This window comes from Pithys albifrons, chromosome 15, assembly GCF_047495875.1.
Source record: "Pithys albifrons albifrons isolate INPA30051 chromosome 15, PitAlb_v1, whole genome shotgun sequence".
NCBI lineage: Eukaryota > Metazoa > Chordata > Aves > Passeriformes > Thamnophilidae > Pithys > Pithys albifrons.
Window position 1 is genome coordinate 1,244,931 of NC_092472.1, and position 21,309 is coordinate 1,266,239.

At 47.0% G+C, this 21,309-nt stretch overlaps 1 protein-coding gene across 1 annotated transcript in view; it reads left to right on the top strand.

Moving 5' to 3' along the window:
• Positions 1 to 21,309, top strand: part of FGF18 (fibroblast growth factor 18) — an 80,775-nt gene that overhangs the window by 49,129 nt on the left and 10,337 nt on the right. Inside the window, exon 4 of the mRNA XM_071570181.1 lies at positions 5,381 to 5,487. Coding sequence (XP_071426282.1) covers positions 5,381 to 5,487 — 107 coding nt within the window. The remainder of the gene's footprint in view (positions 1 to 5,380; positions 5,488 to 21,309) is intronic.

The window sequence follows — 21,309 nt, forward strand, 5'->3', positions numbered from 1 at the left end:
TTTATCAGCACTTGAGGGACTTCCGATGTGTGTGGAGTCCTTTGTGTGGAAGCATTTACAGGATCAAGTTGCTGCAGTGTAAGTGCCTTTGAGGTCTTTGCTGCACTATAGATTTTCTTCTGATGTCTCCCATGCAAATATTTAACCTGTCTGGTTCCTGAGAGCTACCGAGACTGTTCGTGGGTGGCAGGTTGCCTCTGCAATCTGTCCTTTGTTCATGCAGGGCCCTTGGTCCTGTTCCCTTTTCCACCCCAGGATGGGGAAGAAAGACGTGCCACGGGGACTTGGCAATTGGTGTATGTCTTGATGCTCCAAATTTTCTTTCTCTTTCGTTGCAACAGTTAGGGAGGGACAGATACATTGTTTAAAACAAAACCTCATTTGTAGTAACAGCGTTTTTAGCAGCCTGGGTCAGGACTGCGAGTCTCCCCAGGCAGACCCTGCACTGACACCTCGAGTCCTTCCCTGCCTTGTGCAAAGCTTAAAAAAGAAAATTACTGGAGCCTGGCTCTTGGAGCTGCTCTTGCTGCTCCTCCCCATGAACATCCCTTTTAATAGTTTGCCATACGTATGCTCTGCTCGCTCGGGACAGACGTGATGAGCTCACTGCAGTGGTATGTGGGTCAGAGCTCTGCCCTCCTGAGCACCAGCCTCACTGATTGGAGGGGTTACTCCTGATTTGCACCTGAATATTTGAGAAGGGAGTTGGGTTCTGCAGATTATAACTGTTAAATATGATACAGTTTGCAGGATTATGCAAGTGTGCAAACAAATCTTAGGGATGCAGCCTAGACTCCCTCACTGGTCCATGGCCTGTGGGCTTCATTAGACCCTCCAGACTTTACCTAATTTTGGCATTATTCCTTCATCATTACATCATGAATGTGGAGACAGGGTCATTCTCTCCTATGTTGTGATCGTGTAAAGGATCCACAAGGTTTTAGTAGTGGATAGGCAGTGTTTGAACAGGTTTCAAGTATTTTAAGCACCCTTACCTGTGCTGGGAGTCACACAAGAAGATTCAGTCTTACCAGAAAGTGGATTTTACTCTCCCATCAAGTGCAATATATGCACTATGAACTATGGAAACCTGCTTTGTCTCAGTTCATTGCCCCAGACCAACAAAATGGGAAAGCTGCTCTCTATGCCACATGCTGTGCTCCCAGCCTTGGGGTGTCAGTACATCCTTCCTCTTCATTCACTGGAAATGGTTCCAAGTCTAAGAGTGGTTTCCCTGGCTTTGTTTCAGAAAAGAAGTGTGCAACAAAATCTTGGTCCCCTGAGAGAGCCTTTTGCCCTGGAAATCTGTTTTAGCTGGCTGCCTTCAGGGTACCTGTGAGCAGTGTAAGTGCCCGTAGTTCCTTCTCTCTGTGGCTTCTGTCTCCTTTTGCAAGGTTTTTACCTGGGGAAAAAAAAAGACAACAGTGGATAGACTTGAAGTATCCTCCTGCATCCTCCTTGCATTTCCCCCTTTCTCTATTTATCTGAAACTAAGCATTTTGTGATAGGTACATGTAAACCTTACACTTCTCAGGTGCCCTCTTTCTCCTCTCTTTCCCTGTACATTTCTGACTCCTGTCCTCCCACTCCCAGGAAATATTTGAAAGATAATTTGGCATATTTTCTGCCACCTTCACATATCTCCCTGACTTCATGTTTTCTTAGCTGGAAGATAGCTTTTCAACATATATATATGTAATCATTTTCACCCAGACTTGTGAGGAATTCCAGTCTCTTCCAGTGGGAGTTTTCAGGAAGGTTTAGGTTAAATGGGCCAACAAGGCAAAAGCGTGTAGCAGGAGATCTCACCCTCTAAAGACATCTTTTCTCTTTTGCCTTTCCCCCACATCCCCCTAGAAAATATATCAGAATATCTAGCTTTCAAAGAATTTAAACAATAATATCTGATCCGAAGATTGGAGTACAGGGCCTTTGAAAATAAAGATTGTAATCTCTGTACAGTGTATCCAGGGATGGATGGAGCTGGAACTCAGGTGTGCTGAGCAGCAGAATTCTGTGGGGATGCTGCTCCAGCATGGTGGGACTCATTTTCCTTGAGCTCTCCACGGAAATTCTCTTAGATTTTCCCTGCCACTTTCATTGTGGACATGGTGTCTTTATCACAGAGATAAGACAGATGCCAAGTCCAGTTTGACTTAATCTAAAACATGACTGAGCTTTTCTGCTGCTGCATGTGAGTGGGGTGGGAAACACCACAAGCCCCTTGTGCTGGGTCAGCCTGACCCCCAGGAACTCTTGTTGCAGCATTCAGGGTTGGGATTCATCCCAGCTGATTTTAGATGTGCTGTTCAAGGTCCCTGTCCCTGCTCCTCAAAGAATTTAGGGAGATGCCTGTTATACAAAGAAGCATCAGCTGTCAGGGGTGCTGCAGACTGGAAGCCAGCTGGGTTATAACCCACCCTAAAGCTGCATTGGTCTCCCTTGTAGGAAAGGCAGCCAGGGATCCCTAGAAATAAGATGTTTCCAACATCTTAGGACTTAGATTTTTCAGAAGTGGGTGCCTCTGTGTGGCCTTGGCCTGTACTGGTGCAGCTCAGGTCACAGTGGGGATCAGGCATTGTCTGCTGAGCCTCCTTCCCTGTGCTTCCCATTCCCAGACATTGGGTGCAGGAGGAACTCTGGGGGTCACAGGCCCCTCGGGCTGCTGGGCTGTGCATTCTGGTGTGTTTGCTGGCATGGGGGTCTCACTGATTGCTGCTTATCCCTTGCTGCTCAGCCTGGGCTGTGGCACGAGCCTGGGAGGGATCTCAGCACTGCTGTAACCTTTGTGGCCAGCAGGAAAGGTGACTTCCATTTAGTTCTAAATTATGACATTATTTTATTAGATCTTAAAACTTTATTTAAATTTTTTATTTAAAAAGGGGGAGGAAGGTATCATATTTTAATTAGCAGCGGTGCCAAAGGAGACCTAGATTAATTATTTGAAATCACTCCATCCAGATGGTTTTAATTTTCACAGCAGGGAACCGGCATCTTTTTAGGTGATATTTTTCAAATTAAAATCAGCTTGGATATTACTCATACTGGCTGCAGAGTGAGGGGGTGGGGGATGTGAGCCAGAGTGCCCCGTGTTTGTCCACCTAAGTGTGGGCTGCCCGTGGGGACCTGCGTCACAGAGGTGTGAGTGCTGCCTGTCCTTTGGGACTGCAGCTCAAGGCTCTCATGTTGGAGTGTTTTGTCAGTGTTAGCTCCTACTTTGGCTGACCAAAGCTGGTATCTGATATTCAGTGTTCTTCTCAGCAGCTTAAGTGCAGCACTGAGGCTGGAATGGATGGGGAATACCTTGCAGCTTAGAAGGGAACTTGCGGCATCCTGTGGGGAGCCCTCACTCGACCCCTTTGGCAGGTGGTCCCACATCTACTTATGTGCCTGGCTGGTTTCCACACTGTGGATCTGTGGGCAGTTCCTTGATGCTCTGGGTGTTGGCCATGGTTCCTGGACCAAGCCTTGCTGGCTCCATGACCCCTGCATGTGTACTGGCTGCTGTGTTCCCTCTCTGAGGCTGACCATTAGCTCACAGGTTTGATACCACTTTGGCAGGTGTCAGGACAAAGCATGCAGCACCCAGTTGTTCCTTGCAAGCTGCTCTCCATCACAGACACCCAAACCCATGATGCATTCTGAAAAACTTAGACAAATATCCATATTTGTGCATGATTGCAAGTAATATTTTGCTGTAATACAGACATTACCCACTTGCTGTCAGAAAGAAGTGACAATTTAAATATCCCCTGTGGTAACAGGTTTAACAAATATATCTAAATAAATATAAGCAGCTAATAACTTGAAACCCCTGAACTTGCAGATGTGACTGAGCTGCAAAGGGAAAACTGTTTAGGGCCCTTGTGAGTTAAAGGTTTGTGATATTTGCACTGCTGCAGAAGCCAAAAGCTGACTTTACAAGTGGGAAAAATATGAATGTGTTTAAATGAAACAAACTCCCACTTCTATCGCCATGGTAAATCCTTACAATGAATGTATTTGCTCTTAGAGGGCTTTAAACCTTGAAATATGAATGCCAAAAAGAATTTGACTTTTTGCAGCACAGATCAAACATTCTCCAGAGTTTGGCAAAAGCTGTGTTTCTACAACAAGGCTCAGGTCTTACAGGCGTGAGTATTTCCAGAGCAGGACCATGGAGTTGCACTTGCTGACACTCACACATTCTTGCATTGTGTTTCAACTATGTCTCCTTTCTCCCCCTCCGTACTGGAGATGGATCTGAACCAAAATGTCCAGTCTGCCTGTTCCTGCCTCTCTGGGGAAATTCCTGGAATCTGAATCTTGAGCATGACTGGAATTTGTGTTTAGATTAGAGCTGGAATAAAAGGCTGAATTTAGATGTGTCTGGGTTTCTGAAATGATGATGATGTCACAGTGCTCACCTGGGTGGCAGCTCAGCCCCTCCTGCAGATACAGCTGTGTCAGAGCAGGTGGTGTAGGAAGATGCAGCAGAAATCCACCCTCTACCATGGCTCCTGGTGATGCTCTGGCATCGATAAATGTGTGAGACACTGTGAGATTGGACATATTTCTCCCAGCTAGAGCTGAAGACCTGGACCTGGACTGCCCGAAGGCAGTTTATGACATCCTGGAAGCACAGCTAGACATGAAGGACATCTGAATTGTGGATGTGTATCAGACAGAACAAGCAGTGCCACATTTCTCCCCTGCTAGCTGTTGTGCTGATCTTCAGGAGATCACAGTGATATTTTGCACCAGGAGCATGTGGCTGGATCACTTCTGTGCAGTGTTTGAGGGCTGCTGGCTGTGGGAAAAGGATTTTCTTTCTTGTCATGCCAATCTTTCTCCTTCATGAGAATAAAATACATGTTCTTATAATCCAAGAACCCTGCAATGTGAAGGAGAACACTGTCGTTGGCACAGGCTGCCCAGGGCAGTGGTGGAGTCACCATCCCTGGAGATGTTTAAGAGGTGTGTAGATGTGACACTTGGGGACATGGTTTAGACACTTGGGGACATTGGGGGAACAGTTGGACTTGATGATCTCAGAGGTTTTTTCCAACCTAAGTGATTCTATGATTCTATTAGCATCAAGCTAATCTTGCTGATGGGGTGTCAGGGCTGGTGTGGACAGATGGAGCACACACGTGTGGATGCCCACTCTGTGTTAAAACCAGCATTAAACCCGGACCATCCATAGAGGAGTTAGTGGGAAGGTGTCAGTTCTGCACCTGTGACCAAGCGGTGAGCTCTGCCCCTGGGTGGTCCCTTGGGTTGTTCCTGTGTGAAGCATCCCAGGGTGGTGCAGCTGGAGGTAATGGGACAGTGCACTTTGCACCCTGTGACTTAATGGGACCACATTGGTAAATGCTTTTTTTATTTCTTCCTTTACAAGCCCAGCTTCTAGTGGAAACAGACACTTTTGGCAGTCAAGTCCGGATCAAAGGGAAGGAGACAGATTTCTACCTTTGCATGAACAGGAAAGGCAAGCTAGTGGGGAAGGTAAGTGTTTCCTATTAATTAATTTGTAACCTGAATGTTACCTTTAGCAGCCTCCTCAGGGCTGTAATGATGTGTTCGAGCTTCGCTTGTCAGCCTCAAATGAGAAGCAGGATGGAGGGGTGTGGGGTGTGGGAGGCTGCCTGTGCCCCCCAACCTCCCCAGCACCTGTAGAACAGCCCTGCAGCCCAGCTGGGATCTCTAGGGATGCCCCACATGTGGATGGGTTTGTGCTTCCCAGTTGTGTTCAACTGACATGAGGTGTCACGTCGGCATCCCAGTGCCGTGGGCACCTCCACAGCAACTTTCTTATTGAGTTTTCCCTAGGGGGAAATGCATGGTATAAATTTCACCAAAAAATTCCTTTTGGAGGGAAATTGAAAGCAAAAGGGCAAGTGGAGAGCTGTGCTGGGGTTTGATGCCTGGGGTTGTAGGCAACATGAGGCCTCTTCCTCTCAGTGGTGAGCCAGGGGCTGGTGTGCCAGACCTCATACTGGAATCCCAGCATCATGCTGGGGCTGGGCCTCACAGTTCAGTGTTACAGGAATATCTTCCTACTTTGGATGCCCCCCAATGGAAGCATGTAACAAATTGCAGTGTGTTTACCCATCTAGCTTAACTTCTTTGCTAAAATCATATTTTTTGTGTATTAACTTGTTTTTGTAATTTAGGCAGTTCTGTATTGCTGGTGAAGCTGGAGCCTTGCTAACCAGGCAGGGGCTTGTGCAAAGCTAAATTACCACTAAAAAAGAAGTAAAATAAAACATCCCAGCCTTCCAAAACCTGCTGCCTGCACTCTGCACCACCCAGCATTCAAATCTGGCATCTTTGTGGCTGTGAAAAGGGAAGCTGAGTTTTGTTTTGAGTCAGGGCAGCAAAAGCCACAGCCCAAACAGAAACCAGACACCAAATGGCTCTGATGAAAAATGACTTAGTTTTGTGGTCCCGGGAGTGACACCTGCAGGCAGTGCCTTCCCCAGCAGATCCTCCCTCTTCCCACTTGTGTTTCCCTCGGGAGCAGTGCGGATGCACTGTCAGCCTGAGCCCAGATGGTTTGCTGCCAGCTGTGGCTGTGTGCCTGACCTGCTCTGGAGCTGCCTGTCCAGGCATCCAGGGCACTGCTTGGAGTTGGGGAGACTTGGGAATCGGTGCTCCAGGAGGACTGGACTAAAGCAGATGGATCTCTTCTCACTTCCTGCACTTATGTGATGCGATTACAATGCTGCACGAGACACTGTTGTTTGGTCTTCGACAGGGAAATTAATTGTTTTAACCAGATTTGAGCCTCTCAGGATACACATTGGATGCTTTCAAAGATTGCATTGAACACAAACCTGGCTTTGATGTTTTTGTGCCTTAATTTTCCATCCTCTACACGTGATGATATCATTTTTCCCTCAAATGTTACAAGGATAATTTTGTTAATGTCTATAGGGTGCTAATACCACAGTTATGGAGACCTTAGAAGTGCTCAAATTAGACAGGCTAAAATGAGCATCAAATCTTACCTTTTTTGTTAGTAGACATTTCCCCAAGTGGATCAGCAATGGCACACTGTTCAGTCTACAGCCTTTCCTGCTTTGTTCTGAGTGCCCAGGAGCACCCTGGCAAAGGCAGCACCTGTTTTTCAAAACATACATTGTATTTGTATATAGTATTTATTTGAGACTCATCCCTTGATTTGGCCCACTGGATGCCAAGGCAGGACAGTTCTTTAGCTTGTCATCTTTCATGCAGCATGAACCTTTTTTTTACCCCTAATATATATTTTTCATAGAGTTGAGTTGGCAAATGGTTTGTTACAAAAAAATAAGTAAGTCTATTCTTGTAAATATGAGCCTTCCCACCTCAGCCTGCTGATAAGTTCACAAAGCAGCTGACCTGAGCAGGAGAGGTGTGGGACATGGCATTTGGAAAGAAATTGTTCCAGATGTGTTGCCCATGTTAACAGCTTCTCATGAGCAAAAAAAGAAAATAATAACATATCTTCTTGATACCAAAGAGTGTGGTTTTAATTAGTATCATAGTTTCAGCTCTTTTTGTGGCAAGAGTTTGAGGGAATGCTTTTTAGTTTGAATGCTCTAAACAGCTAGCAAACCCCAAGGAAAACATTAGATAGAAGTTACGGCTGGGCTTATACAAATATTTAAGGTCAGTCTGGGGGTGGAGGGGAATGAAACGCATAAACTGATTGTTTCACGGTTGTCCTGGTATGTTCATTTGGCAAGAGAAGAGCCATGGGACCAAACCGGGTCTCTTCCTCTGCTCATTTCCTATTGCCTTACACGGCATAATCCCCAACAACACCAGCACATGCCATCTGGCTTTATTCTGCTCCTCACTCAGCAGTTCTGGGTCCCCCACGGTTGAAAACCTGCTTTGAATTTAATCCCTTTTGTGTTCCATAATCACCTAGAAGGTGTATTATGGTCTGGAACATGCTGTTGTTACTCTCAGCTAGAACTGGTGACGAAGGCTCTGGACATGGACAGGGCTTGTGCCCCACCTTGGAGCTGGTTGTGTTGCATGGAAGCACACTAACCCCAAAGCCTTTGCTCCTTTATTTATGATAAATTGCAGCTACACCAGCATTTCTGGGCAGAGACCATCTGATGGAGCCTTCTCAGGAGGCACAACTTGTGTTGTCTTCCTCGTCAGATGTTACTACATATGTGTTCACAGCCAATTTTGAGTTGTTTTGGGCAGACAACTGACTGTATTGTAACATTTGCAGCTGCTGAGGTCACTGATGCTCCACGTGCTGCTTGTGAAAACAGGAGGACAGGGCAGGTGTTGTACAGGAGTGACTTCTCTGTTAAAGGTGACCAGTACCCAGGGAAAACAAATTGGATTGTAGTTATTTGTGGGTTATTGCTCTTGCATTGAAGAAGGACCAAGAAACAGTTTTTCACTTCTGACCATATGGGGTTTTTTTGCTTGTGGGTTTTTGGTGCCTCTGTGTGTGCAAACAGAAAAATTGTAGGTCCTGAGTTTTTTGATCTTGCTGGAGTTTTCTGTGGAACACAGAACTTTATCACAGAATCACAGAGTGGTTTGGGTTGGAAGGGACCTTCATGATCATCTTGTTTCAACCCTCTGCTGTGAACAGGGACACAGTCCTCTAGACCAGGTCGCTCAAAGCCCCATCCAACCTGGCCTTGAATGTTTCTAGGGATGGGACAGCCACAACTTCTCTGGGCAACTTGTGCCAGGACCTTACAGTAAAGAATTTTCATTTTTATATCTATATATTTACCCTCTTTTAGTTTAAAACCATTGCTTCTTGTCCTATTGCAACAGGCCCTGCTATAATGTTTGTCCCCATCTTTTTTAACCTCCTTTAAGTACTGGAAGGCTGAAATAAGTTCTTCCTACAGCCTTTTCTTCTCCAGGTTTTATGGTGGAATTATATGACAAGGAGAGAGATTAAAATACGAAAACTAAGAACAAGAGTTCTAGATACTTTTCCAAGAAACTTTTTTACTTTTTAAAAATCATTAATCCTGTTTATCTCAGGCTTCTTACAAACATGGGGGAGAAGAGGACCCTGAAAGGTCCAGCTCTTTTTCCAAGAAAAGGCACAATGTGACTTGTCCACTTGTAGTCACCGATGTGACAAAGCACAAGGTGACTACTCATCTAGAACACAATATTGGCAGTAATTCAGTGCTATAGGGAAAGAGGAGCTGATGGTCTCTTTTGAGGAGCTCTGAGTTTCTAACTGTTGGTTCTCCTGGAGAGTCCTTCTGTGTTTTTTCTCTCTGCTCCAGCTTCTCTTAGCTCATGCATTGAAATAAGGCCATCAGGAAAGTGGAGACTTCATGTGTGTTGAAGGCTGCCACAGGTAAGTCTTTGGAGTATCCAGGAGGAAGGAATAGCAGTGCAGGCATGAGCAGGTGGCCACCTCTTGACTGCTCTTCCTGAGCCTGTCCTTACAGCAAATCCAAGCTCCCTAGAGTGGCAGGAGGCTGCAGAGATTGCCTTTCCCTGCCCTGTTCCAGTCCTCTCATCAGAAGAGCATTTGTGGGCAGTCAGGGGGCCCTGTGAAGCTTGAACTGTATCCATCAGCACTGTTAGGTGATGAGCAGAGCCCTCCCCTTCCTTTAGACATGGCCAGGGCTGGTACCTGGTGAGTGGAGCATCTCCTGACCACCAGGCACTGTTGCCAGGGAATTTCTTGTGGTTCTGTGCCATCCACCTGTGGAATCAGCCAGTCTGGTTGGCACTAGCACTCAGGCTAAAGCAGGTATCCATAAGGAGGGTAAGTTTACACTCCCATCTGTAAAGGGAGAGGAGAGAACAGGCCTATTTTAATGGGCTGACCAAGGACAGGGGACAATGGACCTTGGCTTCCTGCAGAGCTACCATGTGGGAGGTGAGGGTGCTAATGCAGACCATGGCAAGGGAGACAGCACTGTTCAGATTAGATACAGAAGCAGGGAAGGCAAGTAATGGCTGGAAGGAATCTAGAAGATTTGAGAAGAATGGGGAAAGTGCTAAGAACATATTGGATTTGGTCCAGAAGTATCTTCAGAAGATGCTCTAAGCAATCCCACTAGTTCTTCCACGACATTAGATGGGTTATGTCTTTCCCACATCCAGTAGCAATATTGTTCCCTGTTGGCTTCATTTTGAGAACAGCTCCATCTCTTGGTGCATTAAGTGACTCCTTGGGCTCTTCCAGGAAGGAGAAGCAGGTGGTGGTGCTGGAACCCATCTGCTTAGGGTGGTATGGGACTCCAAATGCAGGTGGTGTCAAGGCAGTGTGGTAACTGTCTGTTGTGTGCTGTGCTCCCATATAATGCTGCTCCATGTGGTGTTACCTGCAGTCTTGACTCTGCAGGTAACTCCTGCGCTGCTGGAAAAGTGGGTGAGTCCCTCTTCTGAGGTTTGATGTGGCCACAGAGAAAACTCCAGAAGCAGGAGTTTTAGAAAAGTGATAGAATTAGGTCTATCACTGACCATCCCTCCCAGCTGTTCAGAAAGTGAGAGCACTGAAGTTGTGTCCTGAAATACCTGTTCATTGCTTCAGTTCTGCTCTTTCTAAGAACTGAAGCCTGGGAGCATGTGATCCTAGAAAAGAGGTGATTTCCCACCAAATCCACATGCTGACTTGCACCATCTCTCTTTAGGTTTTCTGTCAAAAATCCTCATACACTCTTAAAATAATTGTATAGTATATGTACATTATTTTTTAAAAAAGAATTTAATGAGTTTGCTTTTATTCCTCCGTTCTCTGAGCTTAATGTGAACAGTGAGGAAAAGGTGTTTGGTGAAGGGTAGGAAGCTGTGGCCAGTTGGGTGGCTGAGGCAGTGCTTCAGTTCAGTGACAGGTAATTTGGGTGCTTTGCTGTTGCCACGTCTACAGTGCTGGAGCCCTCCCAGCACTCACAAAGCACCAACAAGCACTGCTGAGCTTGTGCCCTCCAGCACAGTCCAGCTCCTGAAAAAAGCTGTGCCAGCCAAAGCGTGGCAGTGCCAGGGGCACGTCATTGGTGCTGGGGGCTGGTTGAAGGTGGCATGGCTGTGTTGGCCACCTCTCCCCCAGCCCTGACCAGCACCACTGTGCTGGTGCCACTTACAGCATAGACCTGCCTCTCAGATGTAAGATTTTTTCTGGTGTGATAACTGCTTTCCAAGCCAATATATTTCTTAATGTTACCAGAAAGTTGCTAATACCATATGGCAAGGCTCTCTGTATTTTTGCAGGACAACAAACAAATTGTTGCTAGATGCCAGACTGCTCTGGCAGAGCTTTATCACTGATGCCTGCCAGCAGTAGCCTTTAGGGGATAGTAATAATTTGGGGTTGTTTACATTAAAGCTTTAAAACTGGGGTTTTCTTGAAGCATGTGTGTGTTTAGTCAGGAAAGTTGGCTAAAAAATCTCTGACAGCATCAAAGAGTGAAGGAGCCTGCTATGGCCCCTGAATGTGCTCTTGGCCCTTTATAACCTCTCTGGTCTCACAGGAAAAGGAGTATGTTGTGTTACAGGAGCTCCTGGGGCTCCAGTGGGAGCCACCCTTTGTAGGACAAGGAGACTTACCTGGGTGGGAGACACCAGGTGATTCTCCAAAGCTTTACTGGTGTACCTGGAGCAGCTTTTTCATCAGTTGGCTTTGGTCAAGGTTGAGGTTAAGATTTCTTGAAAAGCTGCCTTTGAAACACTGCTGGTGGGGAACCAGGGCCAGGGGGCCAAGACTTGGGGATGGGATCTGAGCTCTGTGCCCTTTATGTGCCCCAGTCCTGCATGGCATTTGGGTGTGAGTCGTGGTGCAGGTGCATCCTGGCAGCCCTGTGTGCTGCAGAGCTGCTGGCAGGTATGTGCCCAGGGCAGGGGCAGGCCAAGGGTTGCAGTTTGAAACTCTGATGCAATAGATGAGGTGTTTGCTTTTATATTTAAAACCACACCTAACTGCATCTTGGATTTGGGGCAGAACTCTGAGTTTCACAGGGGTTTGGTGCTTATCCAGAATTTTTCCCCAAGTTGCACAGTAAAGTCTAACAATTTCTGGGGCTGAATGCTGAATTTGCAACATAAACACGACCAGAATTGGTGGGGTGTCGGGTTTAATAGCGCGCATTCTGTGGATCTCTCTGTGTCATATTCAGCCACAAACTATTCCGACTTGGCATCTCATTTGAAAGCCAAACTTGACATGGCTTTTGCTGGATCTCACTCAGATCCTGTTTTGAACTGCATTCTGGTTCTTCATATGGGGGAGTTGATCCTGTTTTAAAATGAGTTGTTCCCAGGCTCTCGCTTCCCTGTGAGTTTGTTTTAGTTTGAGTCATCTAAATAAATGCCTACAGTGGAGCCTGAAGCCAAGCACTCTTGGACCCTGCCATACTTTGAACAGGGGGACCTGATCTCAAATCAGTCTCAAGTGTTCAAAAATCTGGAATCAGGGCTTTCAGGATTGCAAAGGTCTTAAAAGCAATGAGATAACAAAACCAATTTTTTTTCAGTTGAGCCATTAGAATCTTCTGCCTTCACCTGATCAGGCTTTTTTCCTACAATACATGGAAAAAAATTTGAATTATTGTTCTGAAAACTTAGAAGCTGAGATTCTAATGAAATTAAAACCAGAAGTGGAAGCTAAAATCAGCAACCATTCTCCTCCACTCAACTCCCCAAACATCAATGAGAGGCTGGAGAGCAGCTCTGTGGAATGGGCCCTGGGGGTCCTGGTCAGTGGCCAGTTGGCCACATATGAGCCAGCAGTGCCCTGGGAGCTGCAGGGACATCCCTGTCCTGGGGGCATCAGGCCCAGCATGTCCAGGAGAGGGAGAGGATTGTCCCACTCTGCTCTGCACTGGGGCAGCCTCACCTGCAATGGGGGGGCACTTTGAGGTGACACATCATAGGAAAGATAGGAAGCCCTTGGAAAGCCAATGTACAAAGGAGGGCAACGAAAATGGGTAAGGGCCTAGAGGGGAAATGTGTGAGGAGCAGTTGAGGGCACTTGGTGTGTTCAGCTGGAGAAGAGGAGACTGAGGTCAGACATCACTGCAGTCTACAACATCCTCCCGAGGGGAAGCAGAGGAGCAGCACCAATGACTTCACCCTTGTGACCAGTGACAGGACGCAAGGAAGTGACTGGAGCTGAGTCAGGATGTAGGTTGGATATCAGGAAAAGGTTCCTCCTCCAGAGGGTGGTGGGCACTGAACAGGCTCCCCAGGGCAGTGGGCACAGCCCCAAGGCTGCCAGAGCTCCAGGAGTGTTTGGACAACGCTCTCTGGGACAAAGTGGGATTGTTGGCATGTCCTGTGCAGGACCAGGAGTTGGACTCGATCCTGATGGGTCCCTTCCAGCTCTGTATTCTGTGATTCTCTGATCATGAGGCACTGGATAACACTTAAGCCTTCCACAGCTGCTCCTTTCCCATTACTGGCCAACCTGAAGCATTGCATTCAAGCTCCTGTGGATGCTGGATTTGGTGGAGTCTGTATCACCTGGTTAATTTGTTGCAGTTTCAGATCTTTACAGTGCTGGGAATGTGTCAGAGGAGTTCCCCAAGGAGGGGCCATTGGATGTGATGGACATTATGGTGTCTTGTTACCACGCTGTCTCACAGTAATTGTCATGTCACTTCTCGGTGGGTGTAAAGTGCTCAGGGCTGGTCAGATCCCATAGTGCACCTCCCTCAGGGGACGGTGGCGGCCCTGCTGTAGGCACAGGGAGGAGGTGTCACAGTGCTGGGTTTGCACACTGGGTTTGATGAGCAGTAGCCCTACTGGAATAGCTCCTGCCCTTGAGCAGCAGCAGCCAGCTTTTCCAGAAATCCTGACTCGGGATGACAGAACCGTGTTGAGCCTGGTGCTAATAACACCAAGGTCATTCATTTAAGAGTTGGACTCAGTGATCCTTGTGGGTCCCTTCCAAGTCAGAATATTCTGTGTGATGGTTCCCTAGAAATCATTTATGATTTAGCCCAGTGAAACTATTTTCCAATGTTCATTCTACTGGTGCTGCTGTGGGATGGGCTCCAATGCTGTAGCAGTTCCCTTCAGAGTGGTGGGAGTTTGTGAGAGCTTCCTGGACCTCTGCAATATTGATGTTCATCATGAGCAGTGGGCCTTGTCCTGGTTCTATATTTGAGATGACTTGTTTACAGGAGTTTCTATGTGGTGTTAAGGACAGGGGAAAATGACATGATTTTGGGTAATGAGTTTTGTAGAAGATTGGCTGGTTTGTACTGGTGTGGGATAGCAGGTGACTGATCTCAGTATCTTGGGAAGACTGGAGGTCATTTGGAAACATCTTGTGCAGAAGATAGAAGTTTAGAGAATGCTGATAAACACTAAACAGCTGCAAGTCTTGGGAAGGAGTGACAGAAGAGTTCTTGGAGAGAACTGGGATGACTGGGGAATGCTGGCAGTGTCTGAGGTCACATGGCACAAGAGGCTGAGGAAAGAACATGCTTGTATGGAGAAGACCCCACTGTTTCACAAATGCTTGACACTACACCAGTTCTCAGCTGAGCTGGTGTGTGCGCAAGGCTTGAATGCCACAGCCCTGAAGGCTGTCTGAGCCAGCAGGCTGTGGTGTCCGTGGCACTGGATGAGGAGAGAGGCTTACATCACCACAGGAACACTTGCCAGTGCCTTTGCTGATCCTTTGCCCATGCTGTTTGTACCTTTTATATGCGTGATCCGATGCATTTATGTCACGGGTTTCATAAATGGAGCACATTAGGTACATTTATGCCCATGGTGTGCTGCTGGGCTTGGGTTTGTACTTAGCTGCTTTGCCAGGCAGAACACTGCCAATGCTGGCTGGACATCCCCCAGCTTCTTGTGAGTGTAATGTGAATGCTTAAGGTCTGTGCTAAGAGCCACCTTCGGTTCTTGACAATTTCTGAGCACCCCAGGTGGATGCTGATCCTTTTGGGCTAAGCAAGGGTGGGCAGGTGGATGGAGAAGGTTTGGCTTTAACCACACAGTGTGTTGAGGAGGTTTGGTTTAACCACACAGTAGATGGAGGAGCTGTGCCGGACAAGAGGTGTGAGTCCTGCTAGCAGGGCTTCCTTGGGTGGTAGTGGGAATATCGGAGGTGGGACCAATGCTTTATATGTGTTTTCACAGCCCAAGCCACATGGCCAAAGGTCCTCTTAGTCGTGTTTTCGCCATATATGAACTTTTCCAGTTGAACTTCTTAGCACAACCATAATACTTTAAGTGTTTGGTCTGAAATAAAGCAAAAGGTCCCTTTAAAAAAAATATATATAAATTCTTCATTATATTATTTTCATGCCAGAGACTCACAGCTGCTCTGCTGAGTATGTGAGTGCTGGCCCAGGCTGTGTCTGGTCATCAGAGAGCTGTGTAACAGGTTTACAGATATCTTGCGATTCCTCTTTAGGAAATGTCATGTCTTTGGATGTTCCTGAGAAACCCATGTTCTCTGTCACACTGAGCTTTGTGAAGTCAAGGTTCACTTTGCAGACCAAGCTTATAAGCTTGATCTCCAAATGTTTTCCTTATACCATGGCTGGAAGTTCTGTATCCTCTTCCCGTGAAGAAATACCATCTTCTTGAAAGCTGCAGGGTAATTTAATTTAATCCTTTCTGTGTTCAGGGAGCAAGTGTCACCATAAAGCTGCTAACATCCCATCCCCTGTGCTTCTTGATGGGTGTAGCTGTGTGTCATGTTGGATTATTTCAGTTCTTAAATGTTAATTGAAATTACCAATGGGAACCCCTGAGCCCTAGTCATGCCTTACCCTCTTTGGGTGGAGAGAATGTGCTGCTGTGTGCATCTTGTGCTGACAAGTATCAAGTTGAATTTAATTGCTTTCCTCAGAGTATCTCATCTCCCAAGCAATAATTTTTGTTGGTCTTGAGCATCTCTAAGCTGAGGGTGATGTATCTTCTATGTGGTACTTAGCAAATGCACTGAGGATTTAACTTGGAAGAAGGAGCAAAGCAGGGCAACCTTATCTTCCTCAAGTGGATGCAGCTAAGATCACGTTCAGGTGGCTCCTGCTCTTCAGGGACTGTTTCTACTTGGCTCATAGTTTGGTTTTGGAGAGGAAGTGAGAAAATAGAGGCTAATTTTGAAGTGGAGAATAAAACCTGTTCTCCAACAGTAGCAAAATATAGTCCATTTGACATGGCTGATACAAAACTGTTTTTAAGGTCCAAGAAAAGTAGCTCTTGCTCAAATACATTTTTGTTCTCGAGATTTTCTTACACTGTCTTTTGGGTACTGGAAGATAACTAAGCTTTCCTAAGGGAGAACAAGTTAAAGCCTTGCATTTGTTATATACAGATGGAAGTTGATCATTCACAGGCTGAAACAATTCTGGATGATCAGTTTTTGTGGATGGCACTAGATTTGATCATTCATTTGTGTCTTTTCTTAGTAATATAACCTGACATGAAGAGAACTAGTGCCATCCTGCAGAAAATCAATGCCCTTTCTTGGTTCTAAATTCCCTGCTGGTTCCCTGCTGGAACGTTGACTGGATGAGGTTGCATTCATTTCAAATGATAACTTAAAAAAATCAGTGTGCATGTTTGTTTAATGTGAATAAACCTGTGATTGATCCAGGGCCTGCTATGGGGCCAGCAACCCTTTTAGTACCATTACCCTGCTCCACTCATGATCTAGACTTGATGTTCTAAACAATTTAAAAAAACCAATTCCACTAGTGGCATAACTCCCTATTTCACAGAATCATTACAGTTGGAAAAGCCCTCCCAGCCCATGGAGTCCACCCTGTGCCTGATGCTCACCTTGTCCCCCAGCCCAGAGCACTGAGTGCCACGGCCAGTCCTTCCTTGGACATCTCCAGGGTTGGACACTCCAAACCTCCCTGGGCAGCCCCTTCCAATGTTTAACAAATTCCTTTTGATGATCAACCTGAACCTCCCCTGGCACAAGTTGAGGCCATTTCCCCTTGTCCTGTTGCTTGTTACCTGGGAGAAGAGGCTGTTCCCACCTTGCTACAACTGCATATTGAATTCAAGCCTACATGAAATATTCTGCTGGTCTTAGATGGCTTTCATAGAAAGTTCAGGACTGGTCTTTGGAGGCTGGAAATGATTGCTGGAAAAGAGACAACAGCAAACCCCAGCAAAGCCCTCAACCAGCAGGCTGGGCTTTGTACAGATGGGTCAAAATGCCTTCCCAGCTCTTATCAGAAATAGCCCCTCCCAGCATACATGTAACTGGACCATGGAGGAGCAGGTAATGGTAGATGTCACAGACCTGCTAAGATGTCACATCTGAAACCTGCCTGTGGTTTCAGATCTCCTGAAGCACAGTAGTTCCCAACTGCAGGAAACCAGCAGTTTTGACTTTTTAAGTTTTTCTAAATTTTCTTTTGGTTTAATAAAGTTCATTTAAAATGTAGCTGATGTTTCTCATCATTAATAGTAATTATTTGCAGGTCTCTGAGATGCATTTAGGAATGTCTGTCAACCAAATGTGCATCTTTCCAGGTGAAGCCAACCCAGTTTGCCCTAATTCTGGATATGGGCACCCTGCTGCACTGTTGACAGGAAATGTGGTTCTGACAGAAGGAGCAGGTTAGGAGGCATGTCCTGGTGTAACCTCAGCCACACACCAACAGCCCACATGGGCCTCTTTATGCTTCAATTAATCTTCTTTTATTGGTCCAGCCACCCTCAGAGGGGCACTGGCTGTCATCTGCAAGTCAGTGTAGAGGTACAGTCTTGTCTAGTTTTCTGGTTCAGCAATGTCCAGTAGACTTGGTTGTTCTCCTCCTCCTCTGAGCTGGAGGCAGGGCAGCTTAATTGCTGTTCTTGGTTCTGTTCTGGGATCTCTGCTCCAACATGTGGACAGCTTTTTTACCGGCTTTCTTACGTTTTGATTTCCATACCTGGACTTCAAGCACAGAAGTAGATGCACTGTCCCACCTCCTCATGCTTTTCCCCTGGTCCCACAGGAAGGACGACAGTTCACCATGTGACTCACGCTTGGGGTTTGCTCTCTGTTGAGGTGAGGCAGGAGAGAAAGACAGCTTGCTTTGGCTGTAAGGCTTCTCCTTGCAGTGGCTGCATTCACAGCAGGTACGAGTTGAGCTGTCTGAACTCACAGAAACAGTCAGTAACAGGAATAAAACGAGTATCCAGCAGCAAGAGGACATTTTTATCTTATTTGTTCTAGATGCACCATAACAAAGCACCGGGCAGTTAAATGCCTCCCTGACATCCGATCCTGTCAGATCTCGGAAGCTCAGCAGGGTCAGCCCCAGATTAGTCCTTGGATGGGAGACCTCCTGGGAAATGCCGGGTGCTGTAGGTTCTAGTCCTGAGGACTTCACTGGCACTGTCCAAGCTCGCTTGGCCGCGGCAGATGAACCTCAGGACTTAAACGGTGGGGTCAGTTCTGCACACGCTGAGCCTCACCTAAAATCCACTGCGCAGGCTGGAAGGGCCCACCCACGTGGGGACAGCCCTTCCCAAATCTTCAGTCGCGAAGTTTGGCCATACATACATACTATAACAAAGCAGAAATCAAAGAATGTTTCTATAACAATGCTCCCAGGAACCCTGCCAACCTTCTGGGACACTTGCTAGTGTCCTTCGTTTCCCGGCCAATGCACCATTTATCTGTCTTGGGTTGAGTTGGCAGGCTTTGTTTGCTGCTCCTTCAGCTATCAGCAGGCGACTCAGAGGGGAGTTGGAGGTGTGGCTTGCTCGTTAACAGGAGAGTGAGAAGGCTTTAAAAACATCTCTGGGGAGCGCAAGCGACCTGGAGCGTGGCGACCAGGGGCGGGCAAACAGGGGCGGGCAAACAGGGGCGGGCAAACAGGGGCGGGCAAACAGGGGCATGGCACGTCAGTGAGGGCGTAGCACGGCAGTTCGCACAGGCAGGGCGAACAGGCAGGGTATAAGCCTAGGTATTTCTGTGGCCTTTTTTTTTTCATTTGTTTGTTTGTTTGTTTCTCTTTTCTACCTTTCCCCACAGCTCAAGGCAGTCATGCCTCCCAAAAAAATGAAAGCTGTTGCTCCTGTTAGGAGTAGAGGGGTGTCAATACAGACAGAACCCTCTAAAAAGGATGCAGCCACTCAGGCCTCTGGCTGCATAGAGTGTTTGAGCCTGGACCTACTACCAGAGGACAGTGTGAGAAGCACCTGCATACGATGTGAGCAGGTGAACGATTTGCTGTGTCTGGTGGCAGAGCTAAAGGAAGAGGTGGAAAGGCTCAGAAACATAAGGGAGAGTGAAAGGGAAATTGACTGGTGGAGTCACACCCTTTGGACTCCTAAGGAAGCCCAGCAGGAGGTGGTGAAGCCCAGCCCCTCCTGCCATCAGGCAGACAGAACAGACCATAGGGATGGGGACGAATGGAAACAGGTGCCTGGTCGTAGAGGCAAAAACACCCCCTCTCGACCCCTTTCACCTGCCAGGGTGCCCTTAAAAAACAGGTGTATGGCCCTGGACTCGGACAGTCTGTGGGAGGACAGTCAGGAGGAAGATCTGTCTACAAGGTCTTCTGGTTACCCCCAGTCTACCGGACAGGTTACAACTACAGGTAAGAGGAAAAAGAGAAGGGTTGTTGTAATCGGTGACTCCCTTCTGAGGGAAACTGAGGGCCCTCTATGTCGGCCAGACCCGTCCCACAGGGAAGTTTGCTGCCTTCCCAGGGCCAGGGTGAGGGATATTACCAAAAGACTTCCTAAGCTTACCCAACCCTCAGACTATTACCCGCTGTTGGTTGTCCAGGTTGGAAGTGATGAAATTAATAAAAGGAGTACCAGAGTAATTAAAAAAGATTTCAAGGCACTGACCCGATCACTTCATGGGACAGGAGCACAGGTAGTAATTGCCTCAGTTCCTGTGCTAGCTGGGATGAATGAGGAGAGGTTTAGGAAAGCCCAGCTTACCAATAGGTGGCTTAGGGGATGGTGCTATTGTCAAAATTTTGGGGTTTTTGATCATGGGGCAAACTCCGTGTTGCCTCATCTACTCAAACCAGATGGGCTTCATCTATCTAGGAAAGGTAAAAGAACTGTAGCCCATAAGTTGGCAGGGTTGGTTAGGAGGGCTTTAAACTAGGTTTGAAGGGAGAAGGGACGGCAACTGGGCTCTCCAGAGATAGGCCTAAGGGCGTAGAGCCCGAGTTGAGAATGAAATCAATGGCCCAGCTGAAGTGCATGTGCACCAATGCACACAGTATGGGAAACAAACAAGAGGAGCTGGAAGCCACAGTGCAGCAGGAAAACTATGACATAGTTGCTGTCACAGAAACATGGTGGGATGACTCACATGACTGGAGTGCTGCTATGGGAGGCTACAAGCTCTTCAGAAAGGACAGGCAGGGAAGGAGAGGTGGAGGGGTGGCTTTATATGTTAGAGAGTCTCTTGACTCTGTTGAAGTTGAGGTCAGCAGTGACAAGGTTGAGTGCCTGTGGGCCAGAATCAGGGGGAAGGCTAACAAGGCTGACACTCTTGTGGGTGTCTGTTACACACCACCCAACCAGGATGGTGAAGGAGATGAATTGTTCTACAAGCAGCTGGCAGATGTCTCAAAATCTCCAGCCCTTGTTCTTGTGGGTGACTTTAACCTGCCAGATATCTGCTGGGAGCTTCATACTGCAGATAAGAGGCAGTCAAGTTAGTTCCTGGAGTGTATAGATGACAATTTCCTTCATCAACTGGTAAATGAGCCTCCCAGGGGTAAGGCCCTGCTAGACCTACTGTTTACCAACAGAGAGGGGCTGGTGGATGATGTAGTGGTTGGAGGCCGCCTGGGGCACAGTGACCATGAAATAATAGAATTTTCAGTCCTCAGGGATGTAAGGAGAGCCACCATTAAAACCTCTACTTTGGACTTCCAGAGAGCAGATTTTGGCCTATTCAAAAAACTGATTCAGAGCATACCCTGGGAAACAACCCTTAAAGGCAAGGGGGTCCAGGAGGGATGGACATGTTTTAAGAAGGAAATTTTGAGTGCACAGCAACAGGCTGTCCCAGTGTGCTCAAAGGCCAGCCGGAGGGGAAGAATGGCCAGCTTGGTTAAATAGGGAGATTCTGAAAGAAATCAGGGATAAAAAGAAAGTTTACAGACTATGGAAAAAAGGGCTGGCTACTTATGAAGAATTTACAGATAGAGCTGGGTCATGCAGGAAAAAAATTAGGGAAAGAAAAGTGGAATTTGAAGTAAATTTGGCTATTTCAGTTAGGGATAACAAAAAGTCCTTTTATAAATACATTAATAACAAAAGGAGGGGCAAGGAAAACCTCCATTCTCTGTTGGACTTGGAGGGAAATGCAGTTAACAAAGATGAGGAGAAGGCTGAGGTACTTAACACCTACTGTGCCTCAGTTTTCACAGTAAGACAGGTGGC